General features: G+C 43.0%; 1 protein-coding gene across 4 annotated transcripts in view; it reads left to right on the forward strand.

Annotated features, from left to right (window-relative positions):
* TP53BP1 (tumor protein p53 binding protein 1) overlaps positions 1-27,797 on the forward strand; it is a 73,847-nt gene that overhangs the window by 41,678 nt on the left and 4,372 nt on the right. For 2 of the 4 annotated variants that reach the window (XM_079700465.1, XM_079700466.1), the window contains exons 16-23: positions 7,191-7,674; positions 11,227-11,379; positions 18,335-18,606; positions 19,270-19,419; positions 19,715-20,145; positions 23,441-23,632; positions 24,052-24,267; positions 25,867-26,082. In XM_079700465.1, the coding sequence (XP_079556591.1) occupies positions 7,191-7,674; positions 11,227-11,379; positions 18,335-18,606; positions 19,270-19,419; positions 19,715-20,145; positions 23,441-23,632; positions 24,052-24,267; positions 25,867-26,082 (2,114 nt within the window). The remainder of the gene's footprint in view (positions 1-7,190; positions 7,675-11,226; positions 11,380-18,334; positions 18,607-19,269; positions 19,420-19,714; positions 20,146-23,440; positions 23,633-24,051; positions 24,268-25,866; positions 26,083-27,797) is intronic. The other 2 variants (XM_079700467.1, XM_079700468.1) reach the window with 2 other exon arrangements.

Below are 27,797 nucleotides of genomic sequence, written 5' to 3' on the forward strand. Positions count from 1 at the left end.
TCACAGAGTGTTCTGCCTATGTTTTCCTCTAAGAGTTTGATAGTTTCTGGCCTTACATTTAGGTCTTTAATCCATTTTGAGCTTATTTTTGTGTATGGTATTAAGGAGTGATCTAATCTCATACTTTTACATGTCCCTGTCCAGTTTTCCCAGCACCACTTATTGAAGAGGCTGTCCTTTCTCCACTGTACATTCCTGCCTCCTTTATCAAAGATAAGGTGACCATATGTGTGTGGGTTTATCTCTGGGCTTTCTATCCTGTTCCATTGATCCATCTTTCTGTTTTTGTGCCAGTACCACACTGTCTTGATTACTGTAGCTTTGTAGTATAGTCTGAAGTCAGGGAGCCTGATTCCTCCAGCTCTGTGTTTCGTTCTCAAGATTGCTTTGGCTATTCGGGGTCTTTTGTTTTTCCAAACAAATTTTGAAATTTTTTGTTCTAGTTCTGTGAAAAATGCCAGTGGTAGTTTGATAGGGATTGCATTGAATCTGCAGATTGCTTTGGGTAGTAGAGTCATTTTCACAATATTGATTCTTCCAATCCAGGAACATGGTATATCTCTCCATCTATTTGTATCATCTTTAATTTCTTTCATCAGTGTCTTATAATTTTCTGCATACAGGTCTTTTGTCTCCTTAGGTAGGTTTATTCCTAGATATTTTATTCTTTTTGTTGCAGTTGTAAATGGGAGTGTTTTCTTGATTTCACTTTCAGATTTTTCATCATTAGTGTACAGGAATGCCAGAGATTTCTGTGCATTCATTTTGTATCCTGGTACTTTACCAAATTCATTGATTAGCTCTAGTAGTTTTCTGGTAGCATCTTTAGGATTCTCTATGTATAGTATCATGTCATCTACAAACAGTGACAGCTTTACTTCTTCTTTGCCAATTTGGATTCCTTTTATTTCCTTTTCTTCTCTGATTGCTGTGGCTAAAACTTCCAAAACTATGTTGAATAGAGTGGTGAGAGCGGACATCCTTGTCTTGTTCCTGGTCTTAGTGGAAATGGTTTCAGTTTTTCACCATTGAGGACGATGTTGGCTGTGGGTTTGTCATATATGGCCTTTATTATGTTGAGGAAAGTGCCCTCTATGCCTACTTTCTGCAGGGTTTTTATCATAAAAGGTGTTGAATTTTGTCGAAAGCTTTCTCTGCATCTATTGAGATGATCATATGTTTTTTTTCCTTCTGTTTGTTAATATGGTGTATCACATTGATTGATTTGCATATATTGAAGAGTCCTTGCATTCCTGGAATAAACCCCACTTGATCATGGTGTACGATCCTTTTAATGTGCTGTTGGATTCTGTTTGCTAGTATTTTGTTGAGGATTTTTGCATCTATGTTCATCAGTGATATTGGCCTGTGGTTTTCTTTCTTTGTGACATCCTTGTCTGGTTTTGGTATCAAGGTGATGGTGGCCTCGTAGAATGAGTTTGGGAGTGTTCCTCCCTCTGCTATATTTTGGAAGAGTTTGAGAAGGATAGGTGTTAGCTCTTCTCTAAATGTTTGATAGAATTCGCCTGTGAAGCCATCTGGTCTTGGGCTTTTGTTTGTTGGAAGATTTTTAATCACAGTTTCAATTTCAGTGCTTGTGATTGGTCTATTCATATTTTCTATTTCTTCCTGGTTCAGTCTTGGCAGGTTGTGCATTTCTAAGAATTTGTCCATTTCTTCCAGGTTGTCCATTTTATTGGCATGTTGTTGCTTGTAGTAATCTCTCATGATCCTTTGTATTCCTGCAGTGTCAGTTATTACTTCTCCTTTTTCATTTCTAATTCTATTGGTTTGAGTCTTCTCCCTTTTTTTCTTGATGAATCTGGCTAATGGTTTATCAATTTTATTTATCTTCTCAAAGAAGCAGCTTTTAGTTTTATTGATCTTTGCTATCGTTTCATTCATTTCTTTTTCACTTATTTCTGATCTGATCTTTATGATTTCTTTCCTTCTGCTAACTTCGGGGGTTTTTTGTTCTTCTTTCTCTAATTGCTTTAGGTGCAGGGTCAGGTTGTTTACTCGAGATGTTTCCTGTTTCTTAAGGTGGGATTGTATTGCTATAAACTTCCCCCTTAGAACTGCTTTTGCTGCATCCCATAGGTTTTGGATCGTTGTGTCTCCATTGTCATTTGTTTCTAGGTATTTTTTTATTTCCTCTTTGATTTCTTCAGTGATCACTTCGTTATTAAATAGTGTATTGTTTAGCCTCCATGTGTTTGTATTTTTTTTTTTTTTTTTTTTTTTTTTTTTTTGCGCGGTACGCGGGCCTCTTGACTGTTGTGGCCTCTCCCGTTGCGGAGCACAGGCTCCGGACGCGCAGGCTCAGCGGCCATGGCTCACGGGCCCAGTCGCTCCGTGGCATGTGGGACCTTCCCGGACCGGGGCACGAACCCGTGTCCCCTGCATCGGCAGGCGGGCTCTGAACCACTGCGCCACCAGGGAAGCCCCATGTGTTTGTATTTTTTACAGATCTTTTCCTGTAATTGATTTCTAGTCTCATAACATTGTGGTCAGAAAAGATACTTGGTACAATTTCAATTTTCTTAAATTTACCAAGGCTTGATTTGTGACCCAAGATATGATCTATCCTGGAGAATGTTCCATGAGCACTTGAGAAAAATGTGTATTCTCTTGTTCTTGGATGGAATGTCCTATAAATATCAATTAAGTCCATCTTGTTTAATGTATCATTTAAAGCTTGTGTTTCCTTATTTATTTACATTTTGCATGATCTGTCCATTGGTGAAAGTGGGGTGTTGAAGTCCCCTACTATGAGTGTGTTACTGTCGATTTCCCCTTTTATGGCTGTTAGTATTTGCCTCATGTATTGAGGTGCTCCTATGTTGGGTGCATAAATATTTACAATTGTTATATCTTCTTCTTGGATCGATCCCTTGATCATTATGTAGTGTCCTTCTTTGTCTCTCTAATAGTCTTTAAAATAAAGTCTATTTTGTCTGATATGAGAATTGCTACTCCAGCTTTCTTTTGATTTCCATTTGCATGGAATATCTTTTTCCATCCCCTTACTTTCAATCTGTATGTGTCTCTAGGTGTGAAGTGGGTCTCTTGTAGACAGCATATATATGGGTTTTGTTTTTGTATCAATTCAGCCAATCTGTGTCTTTTGGTGGGAGCATTTAGTCCATTTACATTTAAGGTAATTATCGATATGTATGTTCCTATTTCCATTTTCTTAATTGTTTTGGGTTCCTTATTGTAGGTCTTTTCCTTCTGTTGTGTTTCTTGCCTAGAGAAGTTCCTTTAGCATTTGTTGTATAGCTGGTTTGGTGGTGCTGAACTCTCTCAGCCTTTGCTTGTCTGTAAAGGTTTTAATTTCTCCATCAAATCTGAATGAGATCCTTGCTGGGTAGAGTAATCTTGGTTGCAGGTTTTTCTCCTTCATCACTTTAAATATGTCCTGCCACTCTCTTCTGGCTTGTAGAGTTTCTGCTGAGAGATCAGCTGTTAACCTGATGGGGATTCCCTTGTGTGTTATTTGTTGTTTTTCCCTTGCTGCTTTTAATATGTTTTGTGTTTAATTTTTGACAGTTTGATTAATATGTGTCTTGGCATATTTCTCCTTGGATTTATTCTGTATGGGACTCTCTGTGCCTCCTGGACTTGATTAACTATTTCCTTTCCCATATTAGGGAAGTTTTCAACTATAATCTCTTCAAATATTTTCTCAGTCCTTTTCTTTTTCTCTTCTTCTTCTGGAACCCCTATAATTCGAATGTTGGTGCGTTTAATGTTGTCCCAGAGGTCTCTGAGACTGTCCTCAGTTCTTTTCATTCTTTTTTCTTTATTCTGCTCTGCAGTAGTTATTTCCACTATTTCATCTTTTAGGTCACTTATCCGTTCTTCTGCCTCAGTTATTCTGCTATTGATCCCATCTAGAGTATTTTTAATTTCATTTATTGTGTTGTTCATCATTGCTTGTTTCATCATTAGTTCTTCTAGGTCCTTGTTAACTGTTTCTTGCATTTTGTCTATTCTGTTTCCAAGATTTTGGATCATCTTTACTGTCATTATTCTGAATTCTTTTTCAGGTAGACTGCCTATTTCCTCTTCATTTGTTAGGTCTGGTGGGTTTTTATCTTGCTCCTTCGTCTGCTGTGTGTTTTTCTGTCTTCTCATTTTGCTTATCTTACTGTGTTTGGGGTCTCCTTTTTGCAGGCTGCAGGTTCGTAGTTCCCGTTGTTTTTGGTGTCTGTCCCCAGTGGCTGAAGTTGGTTCAGTGGGTTGTGTAGGCTTCCTGGTGGAGGGGACTTATGCCTGTGTTCTGGTGGATGAGCCTGGATCTTGTCTTTCTGGTGGGCAGGTCCACATCTGGTGGTGTGTTTTGGGGTGTCTGTGGACTTATTATGCTTTTAGGCAGCCTCTCTGCTAATGGGTGGGGTTGTGTTTCTGTCTTGCTAGTTGTTTGGCATAGGGTGTCCAGCACTGTAGCTTGCTGGTCGTTGAGTGAAGCTGGGTGCTGGTGTTGAGATGGACATCTCTGGGAGATTTTTGCCATTTGATACTATGTGGAGGTGGGAGGTCTCTGTGGACCAGTGTCCTGAGTTGGCTCTCCCATCTCAGAGGCACAGCAGTGACTCCTGGCTGCAGCACCAAGAGCCTTTCATCCACAGGGCTCAGAATAAAAGGGAGAAAAAGTAGAAAGAAAGGAAGGAAAGAAGGAAGGAAGGAAGGATGGAAGGAAGAAGATAAAATAATGTAAGATAAAATAAAATACGGTTATTAAAATAAAAAATAATTATTAAGAAAAATATTTTTTTAAGAAGAAAAATAAAATAACGGACAGATAGAACCCTAGGACAAATGGTGGAAGCAAAGCTATACAGACAAAATCTCACAGAGAAGCATACACATACACATTCACAAAAAGAGGAAAAGGGGAAAAAATAATAAATCTTGCTCTCAAAGTCTACCTCCTCAATTTGGAATGTTTTGTTTTCTATTCATGTATTCCACAGATGCAGGGTACATCAAGTTGATTGTGGAGCTTTATTCCGCTGCTTCTGAGGCTGCTGGGAGAGATTTTCCTTTCTCTTCTTTGTTCTCACAGCTCCCGGGGCTCAGCTTTGGATTGGGCCCCGCCTCTGCGTGTAGGTCGCCGGAGTGCGTCTGTTCTTCGCTCAGACAAGATGGGGTTAAAGGAGCAGCTGCTTTGGGGGCTCTGGCTCACTCAGGCTGGGGGGAGGTAGGGGTGCGGATGTGGGGCGAGCCTGCGGCGGCAGAAGCCAGCGGGACGTTGCACCAGCCTGAGGCGCACCGCGCATTCTCCCGGGGAAGTTGTCTCTGGATCCCGGGACCCTGGCAGTGGCGGGCTGCACAGGCTCCCCGGAAGGGGGGTGTGGATAGTGACCTGTGCTCGCACACAGGCTTCTTGGTGGCGGCAGCAGCAGCCTTAACGTCTCATGCTGGTCTCTGGGGTCCGCGCTGGTAGCCGCGGCTCGCACCCGTCTCTGGAGCTCCTTTAAGCAGCGCTCTTAATCCCCTCTCCTCGCGCACCAGGAAACAAAGAGGGAAGAAAAGGTCTCTTGCCTCTTAGGCAGGTCCCGACTTTTACCCGGACTCCCTCCCGTCTAGCCGTGGCGCACTAACCCCCTGCAGGCTGTGTTCACGCCGCCAACCCCAGTCCTCTCCCTGAGCTCCAACTGAAGCCCGAGCCTCAGCTCCCAGCCCCGCCCACCCCAGCGGGTGAGCAGACAAGCCTCTCTGGCTGGTGAGTGCGGGTCGGCACCGATCCTCTGTGCGGGAATCTCTCCGCTTTGCCCTCCGCACCCCTGTTGCTGTGCTTTCCTCTGCGGCTCCGAACCTTTCCCCCTGTGCCACCCGCAGTCTGTGCCCTCGACGGGGCTTCCTAGTGTGTGGAAACCTTTCCTCCTTCACAGCTCCCTCCCACTGGTACAGGTCTCGTCCCTATTCTTTTGTCTCTGGTTTTCCTTTTTCCTTTTGTCCTACCCAGGTATGTGGCGACTTTCTTGCCTTTTGGGAGGTCTGAGGTCTTCTGCCAGCGTTTAGTAGGTGTTCTGTAGGAGTTGTTCCACGTGTAGATGTATTTCTGGTGTATCTGTGGGGAGGAAGGTGATCTTCGCGTCTTACTCTTCTGCCATCTTCCCCTCGTCTACAGTATGTTGTTTTTTATAGTACAGTGATGCATTCAACTTACGGTTTACTAAAAAGTTAGAAGTTATGGCATTTTCTATATGATGAAGACAGTTATACAATTAGTTAATCTGAAAGTAGATTTTTGCAGTTAATTGATTGAGAGAACATTCTTTTGTTGAAAGTAAATTTATTAAGGACTTTATATTAAACTCCGTGTTAAGTGTTTTAAGTATGGAGATGAATAAGATGTGAATGTCAAGTTTCTGTGTAACCTCACTTGGAGTTAATCTGGGCCTGTTTATTCTGGTGTATTGTTCAGAGCATTTAAGAAAGCTCCTAGGCACCTCAGGGCTTCATGGTATCTGGTTTATAGGAGACATGCATCAAATGCTTGTGGGATATATGAATAAATCACTGATAGCCAAATGGGAAGACTAATGAAAAGAAATATATTGAACTGTGAGGAACCAAGTCATTCTGAAATGCTTAGTTGTAGATAATGTCAATATAGCTAGCAAAGCTAGAATCTCACCTACAACTCTTTCCTTTACAGATTGGGTTTCTTTTCCTAAAATTATTAGTCAAGGGGCATAATGAACAGTATCTAGAATGCTGAGTCATTTAAGGAATATTAGAACCATTAGTAAAGCCAAATGAGACATCTTGCCCTAGTTGATCTGTTTTGAAGTAGATCCCTAAGTTGCCTTCACTGTCTATGACTTCAATAATGGTTTTGCATCTTTTGTTTACCTTATTTTCCTATGTCAGTTTTCAGAGTTCATAGCTAATGGAGAGAAGAAATTTTATGGCTATTTTACCATCATGGTGGAATAGTCCTGTGTACTGTTATTTTTTCACAGGAATGAAATTATGATGAGAACTCTTGTAAGGTCATATACTCGGTCACCTCATTTTCACCCTTCCCCACATATCTCAGAGTGTCAAATTATGGTTCCCCCTGACACACACACACACACACACACTCACACTCACTCACACTCACGCATACACTTGCTTACTTGATATGGTTTCTTTTTTTTTTGACATGGTTTCTTTATGTGCTTGATTTTCAGGGGGAACTTGCTCCATTTTCCAAGTACTCAAGATGAAGAGGAGAAGGGAAAATTAGAAGGTGACCAAAGGACCAGGCAGAGTCAACAGCCTATGAAGCCCAGTAGTCCTGTCAAAGACCCTGCTTCTCCTACCTCCCAGGAGATGGCCACACAGGAGCCATCCAGTCCTCAAGGGGAAGCAATGGAGACAGATATGCCAGAAGGCCAGAAAGAAGGACAGAATACCAGTCAGGAAAAATCTAGTGAAGCCTTGATTGAAAGGCCCAGCCAAAATAATGTAGGAATCCAGACCATAGAGCATTCCCTGAGGGTCCCCGAAACTGTTTCAGCAGCAACTCAGACTGTAAAGAATGTGTGTGAACAAGGGACCAGTACAGTGGACCAGAACTCTGGAAAACAAGATGCCACAGTTCAGACTGAGAGGGGGAGTGCTGAGAAACCAGTCAGTGCTCCTGGGGATGATACAGAGTCACTCCATAGCCAGGTGAGAGAACATATAGGGTACCTCAGGGGCCCTTTTTTCAACTTTCTGGATTCCCAGAGAATTTAAGTTGTGGTACTTCTGCTTAATGATACTTCTTAACAGTTTTATACAGACCAGTGGTTAAAGGATAAAAACAATTCATCCAGGATTGGGATAGGGTAGTGAAAATTATGGGTAGCTATAGCCAATAAGATAATCTTTCAGGGAAAACGGAATTGTGCTAGAGTTTGTCAGGTAGGTCTTTACTGGAAGAGAAAGCCAGGAATATAGTCTGGGTCCTGTAATACTTTTCTACATTCAACCTTTCTTTCTGCCATCATTTCTCATCCTCCTTTATAACCATAAGAGCTAATTGCTTGTCCCCCAAGTCTATTTAACCAATGTTCCCAGGAACTGAGAGAGTAGAAAGTCAAGGAGGAAGGAGTAGAAGAAGCATGAAGGATAGTATATCACAGTATTGTAAACAAAGAAAGTCCCCAGGGGACCAGGGACTGCAGAAAGAGGCTAGGAATAGACATACCGGGAAGAAAAGCTTTGGGGCTGATGAACGTGAGACTGGAAGAAGAACAGGTTCTTGGGAATAGAGTAGGGAAGTGTAGGTACTAGTGAAAATTGAGTGGGTTAGAAGTGTTGGTAGTAATGTACATGCTAACAAGAGGAAGTTCATAAAATTTCATTAGTAATCGTGGTTAAATTGCCTTTTCAGTTGCTCTGGTAGGTCATCTTCACTTGGGATCTGCCTAGGAAAGCTTCACTAGTGATGTGCCTCTCATTCGAATGGTCCAAGTTGTTTGTTTTATAAAAATAAAATAATTCCTATTTATTGAACACCTACAGTATATCAGCATTGTGCTCAAGACAACCCATGAGGTTGGTATTATTATTCCCATTTCACAGGTAAAGAAACCAAGCTGAAGAGAGGTTAAGTAACTTGCCCAAGATTTTGCCATCAGTAGGTGGCAGAACTGGAATTTGAACTCAGCATATCTGACTTCAGAATCGGTATTCTTTTCATTATGCTATGTTGCTTTTCTATTTTTAAATCACAGCTTGTGTAGTCTTGTTCTGTTTATCCATGCCTCTCCAAAAATTCTGTTTATATTAGCCTTTTATAGTAACACAGCCTCTGAGACCTAAGACCTTATGAATTCAGGAAGTTTCAAAATAGCATAGCCGTTTGGATATAGGGGCAGTAACACATCAGACCCTATTTTGCAGCTGTTTATTTTCGCCCTTAATTTAAAATGTTTGATTCTGCCACATAGTAATTTGGTTTCTCTGCCTTTATAAAGAGTTCAACTTTATCTTAAAGACAGCAATCATGTGGGTGCCACTAGATTGTATTTTCCTTTACTTCCTCATATTCTCCCTCTGTCAAATAGGGAAATAATTTCTGTTCCTGTCTCAACATGATGACAGGAGCCAGTGAGCCAGAGCTCAGGCTTTGGAGTCAGACATCATCTGGATGTTGTGAAAGTTGAGATAAAGCTTGCAAAGCTCTTAGCACTGGGTCTGACACACAGTAAATGCTCAATATGTGTTGGCTACTGCTACAACCTATTGATTATTATTATTTTAACTACTACTGCTGCAGCTGTTACCAGCACAACCACCACTTATGCTATACTACTACTGTGTCATACAGAGTGAAATGACATATTTAAGAGCTAGTTGCTCCTGCTAAGGAAAGAAAAGTGCTAGAAAAATACAGATGCTGATTGGGTACAGAGTTTCCATTGAGAAAGATAAAAAAGTTCTGGAGGTGGATATGGTGATGTTTTTACAATAATGTGAATATACATAATGTTACAAACTGTATATTTAAAAATGGTTAAAATGGTAAATTTTATGTTAAGTATATTTTACTGCAATAAAAAAATATAAATGGTGGGTACAGTAACAGAAATTGGGGTTGGTGTGCCATCTTTTGAAGAATGGTTGGAAAATGAGGAACGCTGTATGGAGGTTTTCCAAGCGTCAGTGCTTTTTTATCCCTTTCAGTCTGGGTAGGACTCAGTTCAGTACTCAGAGAAAAACATAGGCAGCCTACATTTGACATTCCTTAAATTTCCATTTATGTGTCAAGTGGGCCTGGAGCCAGGTTTTCTATGAAGTGAAAGTGTGGTTTTATTTTTATTTTATCTTCCCTTAATTATAACAAGATCCTCAAGCTATTTATCTTTACAGAAACCTCTTTTCAGAAGACTATTTGAAGAGAGTAAGCATAACTTTCTTTTTATCTGCCCTCTTTCCCTTCTCTCCTTTCTTATTCTATCAGACATGTTTATTTAGGTATCTCTCTTGAAGTGATCATTTGTCTGGCTGTTGTAATGGAAGAATACAGGGAGGCTTTTTGGCCGCATTTCAGGGATATATAAAGCGCACTGAAACCTTTTAGACCCCTGTGTGTGCAGGCAGGAAGTCCAGGCTGCCATGGTTCTGATGCACCCTGATGACTGATGTATGCCCTGACCATTCATTAACCAGAGTTGTATATACAGAAGTATTTTAAGGAATTGGTTGAATAAGTTTCCACGCATTTTATTTTATTTATATTTATTCATGTAATTTTAATAGATATTTCACCCCTAACATGAAGTTGAAGTGCAAATTATTCAGAGAAATTACTTTAGGTAAATTACTACCAGACTATCAGGAAAAAACCGGACTCATTGTTGCAGTGGTAAAAATAACTCTTTTGAAAGACTTAGATACCTTGACACTGATTGCAGAAAGTAAAATCAGTCTACTGTAGGGGAAATAAGGTGGGAGAAAAAAGTGTGCATTTCCTCTCACAGTTGCAGAGCCATGGGGTAGAAGGGGGGTGGGGGGCTTGGATATGGATAAATGTGAACTAGGTGTTATGAGAAAACATGTAGGTAACAGTTGTCATAAAAATAGAGGGTCTTATTTAAACTATATAACTGATTATGGTGCAACTAGATATGAAATCCTAATTTGCTAATGTTCTCTGTTTCTGGACACTAGCTCAACTCTTTAGTTACAGTCTCTCATTTGGAATAGATCAAATATTTCATATTTAATTCTAGGAGAAATCAGTATGTCTTGTTCCAGATATAAATATACCGTAGTTTTCACTTACTAATGCAGGAAAAACAGACTGCACTGAGATTAACAGATGTTATTGTTTTATATAAAGTTCTAAAGAATGCCTTCCTTTTATCTGAAGAGCTGTTGTAAGTGTAAACTTGAATGCTGATTGACAAGTCGGCAACAAAATCAGAAGGATTACAATCTCATTGTGCTTTTAGGGGGTCAAAGTTTCACTTAAATATCCTAGATATAAGTGCTAGATGTTACGCTTTTAATTTAGGCAGAAATAGGTTGTTTTAGGTGAAACTGATACAGACTTTCCTAGCCTCTGGCTGGACAGCTGGTCCATCCCTAGTGTTACCTATAGGTGAATAGAAACAAAGCAACAGGAAAATTCCATCACATTAGATTCATGGAACCTCTGAACAGTGCTCATCATGAAGCAGTTGACTTGTGATTCTGACAGTTTGCAATGAGACTCTCTATTTTTTATCATAGGGAGAGGAAGAGTTTGATATGCCTCAGCCCCCTCATGGCCATGTCTTGCATCGCCACATGAGAACAATTCGTGAGGTTCGCACACTTGTCACTCGTGTCATCACAGATGTGTATTATGTGGATGGAACAGAGGTAGAAAGAAAAGTAACTGAGGTAATGTACACTGTGGGTCTATGTGGCAAATTTTTTTCAATAGAAGAATTACCCAGGCTCTCTACCTGCTCCCCTGTTCCCTATACAACTGGCTACTAACACTGTGTTTTCTTTAATCCTTTTATGAGAAAGATATAACAACTGGGCTAGAGTTCTGAATTCTGTCTTTCCCAACCATGCGTTTGCTGTTTGACCTCTGGTCACTTATTTAACCAGACCCATCATGCATTCTGTATCTATAAAGAACAGATTGATAAATCTCTCTCATGTGTAAAGATTTTACGTGTTTAAAAAAATTTTTTTTAATTGTAGTTGATTTACACTGTTGTGTCCATCTCTGCTGTACAGCGAAGTGACTCAGTTATACACATAGAGACATGCTTTTTTTATATTCTTTTCCATTATGGTTTATCCCAGGATGTTGAATATAGTTCCCTGTTACGTGTTATTTATTATTATTTTTTTTTTTTTTTGCGGTACGTGGGCCTCTCACTGTTGTGGCCTCTCCCGTTGTGGAACACAGGCTCCAGACATGCAGGCTCAGCGGCCATGGCTCACGGGCCTAGCCGCTCCGCGGCATGTGGGATCTTCCTGGACCGGGGCACGAACCTGTGTACCCTGCATCGGCAGGCGGACTCTCAACCACTGCACCACCAGGGAAGCCCACGTGTTATTTTTAATCCGTGGAAACTAATGAAGTGTAGAACTCCCTGTTTAGCTACATGTATTTTCTCATCGTTTCTCACTGTTTTCTCACGTGTTACCATTTTTTACTCATTGGACTTGGTTTCCATTCATGTGTGGTTATGAACCTGTTAGTAGGAGATATACCTTTTTTTTTCTTTTTAATTAATTAATTTTTTTGGTTGCGTTGGGTCTTTGTTGCTGCGGGGGCTACTCTTCAGTGTGGTATGTGGGCTTCTCATTGCGGTGACTTCTCTTGTGATGGAGCACAGGCTCTAGGCGCACAGGCTTCAGTAGTTGCAGCACTCGGGCTCAGTAGTTGTGGTGCGTGGGCTCTAGGGCTCGTGGGCTTCCGTAGTTGTGATGCACAGACTTAGTTGCTCCGCGACATGTGGGGTCTTCCCAGACCAGGGCTTGAACCCATGTCCCTTGCATTGGCAGGCAGATTCTTAACCACTGCACCACCAGGGAAGTCCCGGAGATGAGCCTTTATTTCTTAGTAGGATTCATTATGGACTCATTTGCAGTGTCAGCATAATATTGGTGTTTATTGATTGTTATAGTGTACGTTTTATGCTGACTTTGTTTAGATCTAATACTTGCTGAGGTTAGAGAGATTTTCTAGAATTAAAGATCTGGCACTTTTTTCTTGGTATATATGTTAATATCTGGGAACCATTTTAGTAATTGATGAGAGGCATAGCTATTCTATTCCCTAGTCAAGCACTTTTCTTTAATTCTGCCAGCTAGCCATATAGGAGGTTGTGCTCAGGGAGAATTAAACTGGTGTATAGTTTTATTTATTTTTTTTGAAAATTTTTTAATATATAAATTTATTTATTTATTTGGCTGCATTGGGTCTTTTTTGCTACGTGTGGGCTTTTCTCTAGTTGTGGTGAGCGGGGCTACTGTTCACTGCGGTGCGCGGACTTCGCATTGCAGTGGCTTCTCTTGTTGTGACGTTCGGGGTCTAGAGTGTAGGCTCAGTAGTTGTGGCACACGGGCTTAGTTGCCCTGCGGCATGTGGGATCTTCCCGGACCAGGGCTCGAACCCGTGTCTCCTGCATTCGCAGGTGGATTCTAAACCACTGTGCCACCTGGGAAGTCCAAAACTGGTATATAGTTTTAAGTGGAACCATATTATTGCTATTGTTCATTAATGGGCCATTGTGGCCCTCATGTCAGAGGCATTTTATATCAGTTTGAGAAATTGTCTTTTTTTTTTTTTTTTGGCTGTGCTGTGCAGCTTGCAGGATCTTAGTTCTCCAACTAGGGATTGAACCTGGGCCCTCGGCAGTGAAAGCATGGAGTCCTAACAACTGGACCGCCAGGGAGTTCCCACTAAATTCCAAAAATATTTCTTTTAAAACGTTGATTTACCTTCAATTTTATGTTTATGAAATTTTTTTCAATGTTATTACTATTTTGGAAACATTGTGAGCTTAGCAGCTTTATAGAAAAAATTTGCTTTCATGAAAAGTTTTTGTAACTGTTGTAGTCTACACTGAACTATGTGCCAGGTGCTATTTTTAAGTGTTATACATATTACTTTATTTAATATTTTTTATGGTGCTTTCTAAAGTATATTTTTGGAAACAGCAGGCCTGCTAGATACTCTGAGAGGGAAAACAAAGTTCCATGGTCATAAATGTTAAGTTTGAGAAAACACCTAGTGCTGTAACTGCCCCCTCCCCCACCATGGAGATTCACAGTGCATATTACATTAAAGGCTCTAAGAAGCCCTCCAGTAAAGATATCTATTTTGGGACTTCCCTGGTGGTCCAGTGGGTAAGACTCCATGCTCCCAGTGCAGGGGCCCAGGTTCAATCCCTGGTCGGGGAGCTAGATCCCGCATGCGTGCCACAACCATGAGCTCGCATGCTACAACTAAAAGATCCTGCACACCACAACAGAGACTCCACAACTAAGAACCAGCGCAGCCAAAGTAAATGAATAAATATTTTAAAAAATGTATTTAATTGTGTAACACAGCATTTCCTAAATTTATTTGACCATTGAACATTTTTTAAAGTAATGTGTATTATATGCCTATGTTACATACTTTGGGAAACACTTGCCATAATTAAATAAAATAGTAACAGCAACTAACATTTATTGAGCACTAGCTATATGCCAGGCACTCTACTTTTTTTTTTTTTTGAATTTTTGAATTTTATTTATTTTTTATACAGCAGGTTCTTTTTTTTTTTTTTTGCCTTATGCGGGCCTCTCACTGTTGTGGCCTCTCCCGTTGTGGAGCACAGGCTCCGGATGCGCAGGCTCAGCGGCCATGGCTCACGGGCCCAGCTGCTCTGCAGCACGTGGGATCCTCCCGGACCAGGGCATGAACCCGTGTCCCCTGCATCGGCAGGCGGACTCTCAACCACTGCGCCACCAGGGAAGCCCCGCAGATTCTTATTAGTTATCTGTTTTATACATATTAGTGTATACATGTCAATCCCAATCTCCCAATTCATCACACCCCACCACCCCACCACCTTCCTCCCTTGGTGTCCGTACGTTTGTTCTCTACATCTGTGTGTCTGTTTCTGCCAGGCACCATTCTAAGGACTTTTACATGATTTAACTCATTTAATTCTCACAACTAAGCTGTGAGGTAGATATTGTTATTCCCATTTTGTACTCAAGAAACTGACATAGCAAGGTAAAATCACTTGCTTAATGCTGCAAAGCTAATAAACAGAGGAACTAGAATTCAACCCAGGCAGTCTAATGCCACAGCCTGCATTCCTAACTACTACATTGTGCTGTCTCTTAAGAGTGAAAGGGATGTGTGTCAAACGGAAGGTGTGTGTAGTAGTTCAGAAGAGGAGGAAACGTGTCTGAAGAGAATTTTGATAAAGCCTTTCTGGGTGAGGGCCAGAAAGTACTTGAGTTGGACACTGAAGGTTTTAGATATTGGGAGATACAGGGAAAGGGTGTTCTATATAGAAAGAAGGCTTGGGTGAGCAAAGGCACAGAGGCAGAAAGTAAAGAGCACAGATGTGGGAACAGTACATTTGGTGGGCAGCCCAAAGATGTGTAGAGGTGTGAAGGTGGACAGGTTGACGTCAGAGGATTCTGGGAACTTTCCTTCCCTCATCTCTTGTAGCCTTTGTTTATTGTATTTTAAAAATTTTATTCATTTATTTACCAGCAACTTCTTTTTTGCTGTGTTCCTAGCACTATGGCGGGCACTGAGACTAAGAAGATAAAAAGACAGGGTCCCTATTCTCTTAGGAGCTTATTTACACTTGACATGCAACAAATCCAGAACTTGTGGTTGCTATAGTAGAGGTATGGAAAGATGTTTTAGAAAGAGGGGCCAGAGCCTGCTAGCTTACCTGAAGGTGACTAAAAGGCCTCACAGAAGATGTAGCACTCAAAGTGCGGCAGATAAGTTCGAAGGGCAGGGGAGAAGGACACTGCAGGCAGAATGAAAAGGTTTGTAAGTATGTAGACAGCATGGCATACTTAATGAATATTTAGAATGTGACAAGGACGGTAGGGTAGGGAATGGTGAGAGAGGATGCTCTTGAGGTTAGTAGGGGCCCAGAGCATAAGGCTTTGTATATCATAGAAGAGAGTTTAGATTTTTATCTTTTGTGTGATGGAAAGCCTTTGAAGAATTTGGGGGAAAGGGATGACATGCTCAGATTTGCGTGTTGGAAAGGTCCGATTGGCAGCAGTGTAACAATTGATTGGAATGGGAGAGGTTAGAGGCATAGTTCAGACAAGAGGCAATGAGTGTCAAATTAGGACAGTGGTAGTGGGGATTGAGAGGAGGGAAATAGATGTAAAAAATTACATATATAGAAGGTGAAATTGATAGACTTTGGTGAATTCCTGAATGTGGGGATTGTGGGAGAGGGAGGAATCATATATGATGCCTGGGCTTTTTAACTGGGCAGATAGATGGTGGTACCATTTACTGAGAGAATATAAATAGGACACTGGTTTGAGAGAGAAGATCCTTCATGCAGTAAATATTTACTGAGGACCTCTTTTGTGGCAGGCACTGTGCTATTTTGAGGATAAATCAGGAAAGAAGATGGTTACTACTCTGTCTTAATGTGGCCTCTGTAGTCTAGTAGGAGGGACACACAGGAAAAAAATAAGCAAATACATTAAAAAGATCATAAGAGGCCACCTTGGAGCCTGGGCCCAAGTCATTATAAGAGCAAGGGCTCAACTTTTGAACAGTTGCAAAGGCAGGTATAGTTAGCTACTGTTCTTTGGGCCTACTCTCCAACTGAGACACAGCCTGGAGTCCCAGTCCTCTAGGCTGGTGTTGCCCCTGCTCATTTGCCATGTCCAAGAGAAGGAGTTGACTTAAGTTCTGAGCTCACAACACCTGCTTTAGTCAAGTGAACTTGGCAGATTATGCTGACTCACATCCAGCTAAAGAAGGCAAGTTGGATGATAGGAGATGGTGATTGGAGAATGGTGAGATTTCTGGAGGTGGTGCAGTTTCTGGTAATGACCCTGGTAGTAGCAGATGGCTGAGGTAGAGTAGAGGAAAAGGTTAATGGTGGTAATTAGATCAGGAAAGATTGTTGCTGGATGGGTCATCTGATGGATGTTAGCCTCAGAAAATGACAGTGGAAGGGAGGCTGTGAACCAGGAGTATAAGGTGTTCATGCATGAGAGTCAGTAATTGGTAGAATGTTGGTGAGTAACGAGGGAAGGAGAGAGTTTAACGGAATGGCAAATGATGATATTTGGTAGGAGCAAGAAGTGGAGAGTTAGAAATGATCTGTTAATGGCAGTGGGTAACAAGGAGGCCTCTCATCTCCAAACTCTTGAATTGAGGTTTGGTTGAGAAAAATCAGCCCCTGCTACAGAGAGCTGCAGGGGATATGAGGTACACTGGGGATGTCCAGGATTCATTCATTGAAGGCAAGGAAATGAAGAGAAGATGACAGCTTGAGTTTTGGATGGGTTAAACTGCAGGTGTCCCTAGTACATACAAGGGGAAGAGTTTAGTAGGCATTCGTATCTGTGAATTTGGAGCTGAGTCATCATTGTATTGTTGGTAGACAGGCCGGAATAAGTCAGGTAAGACTGGCCAGAGAAAACATGGGAGAGTGAGGAAAGGAATGAGAACAGAGTCCTGGGAAATACTAATTTAAAAGGAGTAGGCAGAGAAAGAGGAACCAAAAAACAAGTACAAATAGAAGTAGCTAGAGAGGTAGAGTGAGTGAAAGGAAGAAAAAGTGACTTTATAGATTTTAGAGGAGAAGAGATTTTCAAGAAGGGAGTGGTCAAAAATAATCATTTAATCATCTTATAGCATTATTTAAACATGTGTTCATTGCATACTGTCTCCCAGAGAGATTGTAAACTCTTTGAGGGAAGAGTCTGTCTTATACTTCTCCATATTTTCTCTGATAATTAGCCCGCTAAGGCATAAACAGGCTAGAGTAGGAAGGCAAATGTACAGCACCTGTGCTGTAGTTTCTCAATCCTGTGCCCATAGAGGACATTGCTGATTGGTCCTAGAACCTTTCCTCACTAAACCTGGGAATTAGCCTTAGTGGCTGCTTAAAACTGAGCTCCAGGCAACCACTACCAATCCATCAAAGTAGGCATGTGAGTGAGATAAAGTCAGTTTGATATTCCTGTCCTCTGTAGATACCGGAAATTCATATACTTTGATTATTGCCTTTTTTGGTTTTCATTTTGGTAAACAGTGATACCATTCATTATATAGCTATTTTTTGCCTATAATTTTTAATTTCCTTGATCACATATTGAAAGGTAATAGAAAATATCTAATTTCAAAAAACATGTAAGGCTACCCACTGTTATAATCATGTTCCCAGAAGGGCTCCTAACCACTTCTTCCTCTAACCTACCTACTTCTTTACCTTTCTTCTGTTAGACAGGGAATTACTGTGTCCTCTGGGTTGGAATCCTTGCTGGGTTCTCAGCAGCCAAAGGTTGTGAACTTGTCCAGTAAAAAGATAATTTAACTTAGCTCAGGATAGAGGTCTCTTTCTTCTGATCTAGTACCACCTTTATTTTTAATTGAGATATGTATTCCCTGTAGAATGCACAGGTCTTAAATGTTCAGTTCAGTGACTTTGACAGTTATATGTAATCACTACTCAAAGCAAGATATAGAACATTTCCATTACTCCAGAAAGTTCCCTCCTAATTCCCACCTTTCTGAATTGAAATTTCTTGCCATTTAGGATTTTCCAACCATCACATGAGCATTATGTTATTGTGGCTTTTTTAAGCTCTTGTATCCATTTCTTCCTTGCAGGAGACTGAAGAGCCAGTTGTAGAGTGTCAGGAGTGTGAAACTGAAGTTTCCCCTTCACAGACTGGGGGCTCTTCAGGTGACCTGGGGGATATCAGCTCCTTCTCCTCCAAGGCATCCAGCTTACACCGCACGTCAAGTGGGACGAGTCTCTCAGCCATGCACAGCAGTGGCAGCTCAGGGAGAGGAGCCGGACTACTCAAAGGGAAAACCAGTGGGACAGAACCCGCAGATTTTGCCTTGCCCAGCTCCCGAGGAGGCCCAGGAAAACTGAGGTGCAGACAGGGTCTCCAGAGAGAGAGCCACAGCAGGGGCAGGGTTGCTGACGTTTTAATATCACGGGAAAAGGGGAGTAATGGGAGGTCCCCGCATCCTCCTCCTAGGATAAATCAACTCCTCTTCCTCCCCTTTCGTTCCTCTTCTATTTTGGGTTTGCATGGGAGGTAGGGTGGCGCCCTCTGGGAGGCAGACTTCCTGAGAAACCGTAGGAAACAGGTGAGGGGACTTTGGGAAAGCTGGCACATATTCCTGTCCCCCAGCCCCCATTTTCTGCAGCCTATGAGTGTTTTGGTTGGGAGTACAGAAAGTTTGGGGTAGCGGCCCCAACTTGACACATTCCCTAGCTTTTTGTTTTCCTCTACAGGTATCCAGAGCCTGAAGTACAAGAGAAGGCAGGGCAGAAATGGATGTGCTGTTTTTGAGGGCAGCAGTAGGAAGCTTTGTCAGGAGGGAATAGACTTGCATAGAAGGATGTCCTTTACTTGTTACCCTGTACTCCTGCTCCCAGCTGATTGGGTGGTGGGTGTGTGGACCAGCTTCCTGCTGCCCTGGAGGCTCAGCATGTGTTGGCCTGGCATGTAGTCTGAGGACCAAGGGGAGACTGTGAAGAAAGGATCCAGTAGCAGGTGCTATCAGACTAACCTGTCTTCATTCTCTAGTCCTAGAAAAGGGGTCAGTCAGACAGGGACGCCAGTGTGTGAGGAGGATGGTGATGCAGGCCTTGGCATCAGACAGGGAGGGAAGGCTCCCGTCACGCCTCGTGGGCGCGGGCGAAGGGGCCGCCCGCCTTCTCGGACCACTGGAACCAGGTACCCGGGTAGTGTGAGATACACTTAGTCTATGACTTGTTCAGAAAAAAAGGGAGTAGAGAGAAGAGAGGGGAGTAGAGAGTATGTGGGGTGTCAGGAGGGAGAAGAGGGGCCCACACTGACCGGGGAGTGGGCAGGGTCCAGAGTGAGGCTGCTGAGACACCAGGCTTCTGCCTGTGATGGGTTAGCAAAGAATGGGCTGGAGACCCATGGACAAAGGAGTGGGAAAATTGGTAGATAAGTACTGCTCTCTGCTTATTCTCACTGCCTTCTCCTTTCTCTTATCTCTCTTTAGGGAAACAGCTGTGCCTGGCCCCTTGGGCATAGAGGACATTTCACCCAGCATGTCACCAGACGATAAATCCTTCACCCGTATCGTGCCCCGCGTGCCAGACTCCACCAGACGAGCAGACGTGGGTGCTGGTGCTTTGCGTCGAAGCGACTCTCCAGAGATTCCTTTCCAGACTGCTGCTGGCCCTTCTGATGGCTTAGATGCCTCCTCTCCAGGGAACAGCTTTGTAGGGCTCCGTGTTGTAGCCAAGTGGTCATCCAATGGCTATTTTTACTCTGGAAAAATCACACGAGATGTTGGAGCTGGGAAGTATAAATTGCTCTTTGATGATGGGTATGAGTGTGATGTGTTGGGCAAAGACATTCTGCTGTGTGACCCCATCCCACTGGATACAGAAGTGACAGCCCTTTCGGAGGATGAGTACTTCAGTGCAGGTAATAAAAGAGGCAAGACCTCTCTTAACACCTCTCCAATCCTCCAATACCAACAGCGTTCACTGCAGCCTGAGTACTTTTCTGTGTTCTCTAAAGTCAAATTTCATTCCTAACACTGGTTACTCTCACCCCTGGCTTTTTTGTTCTTCTTTATTGCTTGTTTTTTTTTTAATCTTTTTTTAAATTATTATTATTAGTTTCTGCTTTATAACAAAGTGAATCAGTTATACATATACACCTGTTCCCACATCCCCTCCCTCTTGCGTCTCCCTCCCTCCCACCCTCCCCATCCCACCCCTCCAGGTGGTCACAAAGCACCGAGCTGATCTCCCTGTGCTATGCGGCTGCTTCCCACTATCTATCTACCTTAACGTTTGGTACTGTATATATGTCCATGCCTCTCTCTCGCTTTGTCACAGCTTGTTTATTTTTGAATAAACTTCTTATTTTGGAAAAATTTTATATATACAGAAAAGTTGCAAAGTACAGAGTATTAATAGTATATAGAGTTTCCATGAACCCCTCACCCAGCTTTCCGGTTTCCCTGTTGTTAACATTTTACGTTAGCATGGTACGTTTGTCAAAACTAAGAAAACTACCTTGGCTCATTACTATTAACTAAATTCCCAACTTTTTTTGGATTTCACCAGCTGTTCCATGTCATTTTTCTGTCCCAGGATCCAATCCAGGATTACTGTATTGCATTTAGTCTTCATGTGTCTTTTTATTTTCTTTTTTTAAAAATAAATTTATTTATTTATTTATTTTTGGCTGCGTTGGGTCTTCGTTGCTGCACACAGGCTTTCTCTAGTTGCGATGAGCGGGGACTACTCTTTGTTGCGGTGCGTGGGCTTCTCATTGCGGTGGCTTCTCTTGTTGTGCACCACGGGCTCTAGGTACGTGGGCTTCAGTAGTTGTGGCACATGGGCTCAGTAGTTGTGGCTCGTGGCCTCAGTAGTTGTGGCTCGCGGGCTCTAGAGCGCAGGCTCAGGAGTTGCGGCACACGGGCCTCAGTAGTTGTGGCTTGCGGGCTCTAGAACACAGGCTCAGTAGTTGTGGCGCATGGGTTTAGTTGCTCCACAGCATGTGGGATCTTCCTGGACCAGGGCTCGAACTCGTGTCGCCTGCATTGGCAGGTGGATTCTTAGCCACTGTACCACCAGGGAAGCCCCCTCATGTGTCTTTTGTTCTCTGATCTGTAACAATTTCTGAATCTTTTCTTGTTTTTCATGACCTTGACGGTTTTGAGGAGTACTGGTCAGGTATTTTTCAAATGTCCTTCAGTTTGGGTTTGTCTCATGTTTTCTCTTGATTAGATTGGCGTTATGGGTTTTTGAAAAGAATGCTGCAGAAGTGAAGTGTCTTTCTCAACACATTGTGTGTGGGAGGGGAGTATGTGACATCCAAAGGGCATCTCTGCTGATATTAACCTTCATCATCGGTGAAGGTGGTGTTTGCCAAGTTTCTCCATTGTAAAGTTAGTGTTTTTCCCTTTCCATTTTCTATTCTTTCACCACTGACTTGTAAAGTTACTACCTTTCTTGATGGGAACCTTAGGTAATTGAGTGTGGCAAATATATTGAGATATTTTTGCTTAGGAGGAGGTTGTTAGTGCTGTGTTTGTATGTCTGCACATCCACCACTTATTCTCTGGTTTGGAAAAATGGTGCCTTTTTTTTTTTTTTTTTTTTTTTAAAACCAGTACAGTTCCCTGTACCGTGATGGTGAGAGATTTCTGTCTGTTATGACTGTTTCATGTGCCCATTCTTTGAATATATTGCCTCTTTTCTGTGAAGTAATTTGGGAATACATGTTTGCATTGAGTTTGTCATTTAAAAACATCCTTTTTCTGGGGGATTTTTTGGAACAAGGATTGGTATATAATGGGCAAAAATGCCTCTATTGAAGTCTCTTCAGACTGTCTCGTGATTTGGACTCCTGAGTAGTTGCTGCTTGCCCCTTTATTTCATTGTCATATGGGCCACTTCACCTTCTAGTTCTGGATAACACTTAGCTCCATGTAGCATCAGTTAGTAGCACATGGATTGAGATCTTTTATGACCTGTGACTTACATAGTTTGTATCAAATGCATTTGTTCCTCTTTCCAGTGTAAAGCCTCTCTTGGAGGTCCATGTTAGGCCCTCTTAAGAGAGAGGCAGTTCTCTATCCTGAGTGAACTGTGGCATACAGGGGAGGGGATTCTGTGTCCCATTTATTGAGGCTGTCTGCTAATGTTAACACTAGACAGCTTCTAGTTCTAGTAGCTTGTCATTAGTGTGAAGTGTATTGTTGGCCTTGGGCTTCTTTGTGCTCTTGAGGGGTCTTTTTGATTTAGAGATTTAAGCCAGGAGATGAACAAGCAAGGGGAAAGAGAGTGATTCTGTGGCATAGGTAAGGGAGAGAACCAAGGCCTGCTTTCTCCTCTTTTTTTTTCCCTTGATGCATGCTCTGGGTTTCTTTTAGCCCTTCATTTAAGCACAGGCTAATGGGAGAGAACAAATGAACCCTTCTGTTCATAGGAATGAGAAAGTATTCACATCAGTGCCCTGTTTTTATATCATATGTGTGTTGCATTTATGTTTATATTTATATATGTATCTTTTTCATAGGATTGGAAATGGGTCTTGCCCAAGATCACACAGCTTGGTGGTAGCAGAATTAGGCCTAGGCTCAGGTCTCCTGAATTCTAGCCCAGTTTCCTTTTATACCCCACATCGTGTTCCTTCTAATCTAGAGACCTTATCTTGAGGTTCTGAATCAGAACAAGAGCAGAAAAGTAGATAATAAGGAGGGAAGATCAGGGAGGAGAGGCAGGATTTATTTTTTTCCTTTCTCTGCTCTATATCTCTATTTTGATTTTGCTACACAGAGACATGCTCTCTCTCTTTGAATGATGTCATCTTTCATCTACAACTTAACTCAAGAATTATCACCCAGCCTCCAAAGAAACCAAGAAGGAAAGGTTTATAAAGTTGTAATGGGACTGTTTAACAAACCACATGCCGTTTCACTTCAAGAACCATTTGAACCGCTAACGACCCACAAAGGCTGGCTTTAGGAAGCTTTATTTTATAACTAAAGGGCTCCTTCTGCTGAGAAGCTTCACGTTCCAGTTCCTGGGTGGTGTCTACATGTACCCTAAGTGGTGCGGTGTCTGGGATTGACAGCCAGGGTTCTGTTCAGCCCTAACTGCAGTCCTCTGTTGTACCTCCTCTAATTCCCTGACTCAGGCCTGCTCTGAGTGCATGCTGAGCAGCCTAAACAGCAAGCTGCTTTTATGTTTTTCCTACCCAGGAGTGGTGAAAGGGCATAGGAAGGAGTCTGGAGAGTTGTACTACAGCATTGAAAAAGAAGGCCAAAGGAAGTGGTATAAGCGAATGGCTGTCATCTTGTCCTTGGAGCAAGGAAACAGACTGAGAGAGCAGTACGGCCTAGGCCCATATGAGGCAGTGACGCCCCTCACCAAGGCAGCAGATATCAGCTTAGGTAAGACCTCTGCTTCCTGAACAACTAACTGCCTCTGGACCCTGGCCTGCTTGTGGTAGGAGGAGTGGCTTTTAGAGCAATCAGTAATGCTTCCCTGAATCTTATCATTCCTTTGTCGTTTATGAGATGGTAATGAGCCAGTCTTTTTGGAGCCACTGCATAGCTCTGTTTTCTCGCCAAGACCAAATAGTAAGTCCTCAGATTTTTTTTTGCCTCCCCAGTTCTATAACGGACCCAGCACATTTTAGTCATGGCAGAGACTGAAACAGAAAATATGGTGGCCTTAAAAGAGGCTTCCTGCCCCCATGGGAGGTGGGGGAAAGAGTGTGGCAGTCTCTGAATCAGGCTGTGCCCAGCTTCTTGGTGTTCAGGGCCTCAAACCATGGGAGTTGACTCACCTTCGGCTTATCCTCCCATAGACAATTTGGTGGAAGGGAAACGGAAGCGGCGAAGTAACATCAGCTCCCCCGCCACCCCCACTGCCTCCAGCAGCAGCAGTACAACCCCTACCCGAAAGATCACAGAAAGCCCTCGTGCCTCCACCGGAGTTCCCTCAGGCAAAAGAAAACTTACCACTTCTGAGGAGGAACGGTCCCCTGCCAAGCGAGGCCGGAAATCTGCCACTGTGAAACCTGGTGAGTGCTCCCTTTTGCCTCATTCTCCCTCAGATCACAGCAAATGCAGGGTCAGCTGCTGGAGAGACGGAGCCTGATACACGCAATGGCTCCTCCGTCCCGGTTACACAGCTGGAGTCCTGCACAAGCCTCCATCTCCCAGCAGAGTCCAGTCGGGTAGATAGGAAGCCAGGTCTTGATTGGCAACATCCACTGACCCCTGTGTTGGTTCTAGGAGGGAGAGGAAATGTAATGCATTTTGAGCAGATTCAAACTAGGTGCAATGTTTCTTAGACCTCTTGCTTTTTCTGGCACCATCTCCCTCCAGAAGCTTTGCTCCCGTCTCCCTTGTGCTCAGGGCCCTTTGGCTTTCCCAGATGTCCTATTGAAAGCCGGTACCTTGGCTTGTATCTCCCCTCTCCCTACCTACCCCCAAATAACCCCTTTCTAGCCCCTCAAGTCATATTAATAGAGGAGTTCAATCCATTTATTGTTTACTGGGTCTGTACGGTGACCCAGGCCCAGCCACTGTGGCTTCTGGAGACACAGAGGTAAAGTCCTCAGAGTCTGCCCCAAGGGCGCTTTCTGAGTCTCGCAAACTGAGGAAGTTCATTGGTTGTTACATCGTCCTGGCACCAGAGCTGCTTTTGTTTCCTGTGTATTTGAGTTGTGTCATCTCCATATCTATCTAACGCCTCTGCTGTGTTACAGGGTATGTGAGGCATGGAATTACGTGCGTCATACATAGTACCTCATATAATCCCTATGAGGTATAGGTGCTAGAACTCATTTTCTAGTTGAAGAATCTGAGGCACAGAAAAGTTGGCTAACTTTCCCAAGGTGACACGGTAATCCAGAATTCAGACTCAGGCAGTCTGACTTTGAAGTCCAGGCTTATACATGCTATATCAGACTGTTCTCTTGCTGCTGGTTTTATTTTAGGGAGGCATGACCTGTCTGTCATCTTAGCCTCCTAATGAGCCTACGATTCAGCTTCTCCAAGTCAGGTATTTGTTTTCTTCTCGAGGATTTATTGGGGCACTCCGAGCATGGGTGTTCTGGACTGGCTGATACACTTACCTACTCCCAGGTGTTGGAAACTGGGGCAGTTGAAGCAGGCTGTTTTGATATTGTTCCATCAACATGTAGAAACACTTTATTACAAAGTTCTGTGCACTGTTCTGGTGAGCGTCAGGGATAGGGTGGGAGTATCTGCTGGGGACATTTCTTGGTGAACCCACTTTTTCAAAGGCTGCTTCAAAATATCACATATCCTGGGGAAATCAGGGCACTGGGCAGAGAAAGTGGGCTGAAGATTTCCAAACATTTTTCACTTGTACTTTATCTTTGTATTAGAATCACCTTTTCTGCAGATGACCTCAGAAGTATTTGGTTTGGCTGTATAAAAACAATACTAGTTGATTTTCACTTATGAAAATAACGTATACATTGTCATGACTGTTTAAATACATAGAGCTTCTCTACACTGCAAACTTGTTCCTAGGTTGTTGGCCATAGGATTGGTCTTTGGTTTATAGCTCAAAAAAGTTCATCAGGACACTGCCTGCGCATCCCATCGTGCCTAGGAATGGTCTGTACTCTGTGCCTCTGTCCTTCCAGGTGCAGTGGGGGCAGGAGAGTTTGTGAGCCCCTGTGAGAGTGGAGACAACATGGGTGAACCCTCTGCCCTGGAAGAGCAGAGAGGGCCTCTGCCCCTCAACAAGACCTTGTTTCTGGGCTATGCCTTTCTCCTCACCATGGCCACAACAAGTGACAAGTTGGCTAGCCGCTCCAAATTGCCAGATGGTCCTACAGGAAGCAGCGAGGAAGAGGAGGGTAAGGCCCTAAGAAGCCCTGGGGGCTCTAACACATGTACTTCCTTCCTTTCCATTCACTTTATTGAACCATCTGTAGAGGAGGAAGGGCAAATGGCAACTGGAATCACGGTCAGGGAAAATTAATTTAACCCTGCTTCTTGGTTTATAGACTCTTCTCACAGAATTCCTTTTAGTGATCAGTTCCTCAAAACAATCCTGTGAGGCAGATGGGAGATAGATGTTACCCATTTTATAGACGCAGAAACAAGCTTGGAGAGGTCAAATAATTGCTTTTTATCCACGATAATGGTAGACTTGGGACTTAGAACCCAACGTTCACTTTACCTACTACAATCAATCATCCATGTCAGTCAGGTTTCTGAATGCCCTGCCATCCTTCCCTTTTGTGTTCTAGGGGCTAGAGTGAAGTTCATTCTCTTGAGGTCTGTGTGTAAGACTGGGAATGTGAGGTACCCAGTGTCCCAGGGTGATTTCAGAGAAAGAGCCTCTAGGCCTTTTCAACTCTTGTGTTTCAACCTTAAACTAAACCTACACATTTCTATGTTGTCTGTTACTTAGGGTTTGAGTAGACTGCAATGGGGAGAGGTAGAAATTATTTGAACTGTCTAAAGAGTGTGTGATCTAGGAGAGAAAACTGGGCAGGTACAAATATACATTGTAATATAAGTGACTGACAGCAGTGCGGTACCCAAATGTGTCTGCAAAGTCTCACAGTCTAAACGGAATGATGTTCTACAAGTTAGAGTTCTGACTAATGCTGAGTCTTGCAAGAGGGAATCGAATCAGGGAACATCGTTTTCAGAAAATAGCACCAACTGCAGATCTGTGATGGTTGGCGCTTCAGGTATGTGGATGATTTTCTATTTTTTCTTTTAAATATATTTATTTTATTATTTATTTTATTTTTGGCTGTGTTGGGTCTTCATTGCTGCGCGCGGGCTTTTCTCAAGTTGGGGAGAGGGTGGCCACTCTCTGTGGTGCACAGGCTTCTCACTGCGGCGGCTTCTCTTGTTGCGGAGCAGGGGCTCTAGGTGCACGGGCTTCAGTAGTTGTGGCACGTGGGCTCAGTAGTTGTGGCACGCGGGCTCTAGAGCGCAGGCTCAGTAGTTGTGGTTGCACGGGCTCAGTTGCTCCGTGACATGTGGGAATCTTCCCGGACCAGGGCTCGAACCCGTGTCCCCTGCATTGGTAGGCGGATTCTTAACCACTGCACCACCAGGGAAGCCCCTGATTTTCTTAATTAACCAAAGCTATATCTCATCAGCTACAGCTATGTGGAGATCCGTTCAGGGACGTGGGAAGGGTGGTCAGGGAGTTGCAGTTGAGGTTTATACCATCTGGAAGGTGCACAAACAGTCGTGAGTATTGAGGCTTTAGGGTGTGGGAGCAGGTGTAGGGTGGGGGGGTTTCAAGATTAAGTGTGGATCAGGCCTAGTTTGTCAGACAGAATTCAGATAGGTACAGTGGGAAATGAGGTGTGTGAGGAGTTTCCTAGCCAGGAATATAGTTTGACTTTTGATCATAAGGGATTGGGAGTCCCTTGAGGTTTCTGTGAAGAGGTGTGTCATGGTGTCAAAACAGTGTTCGTGGTCTGGTTTTGCTTTCACAATATTGATGGACTCTAGTCTTTATTCTTCAACACACTCCTAGCCCTTTCCTAGACCAGGACTTCACAAAGCAGCTCTATAGATGTTTTATTTGTTGATCGGTACA

Source organism: Hyperoodon ampullatus, assembly GCF_949752795.1.
Source record: "Hyperoodon ampullatus genome assembly, chromosome: 3".
Classification (NCBI taxonomy): domain Eukaryota; kingdom Metazoa; phylum Chordata; class Mammalia; order Artiodactyla; family Ziphiidae; genus Hyperoodon; species Hyperoodon ampullatus.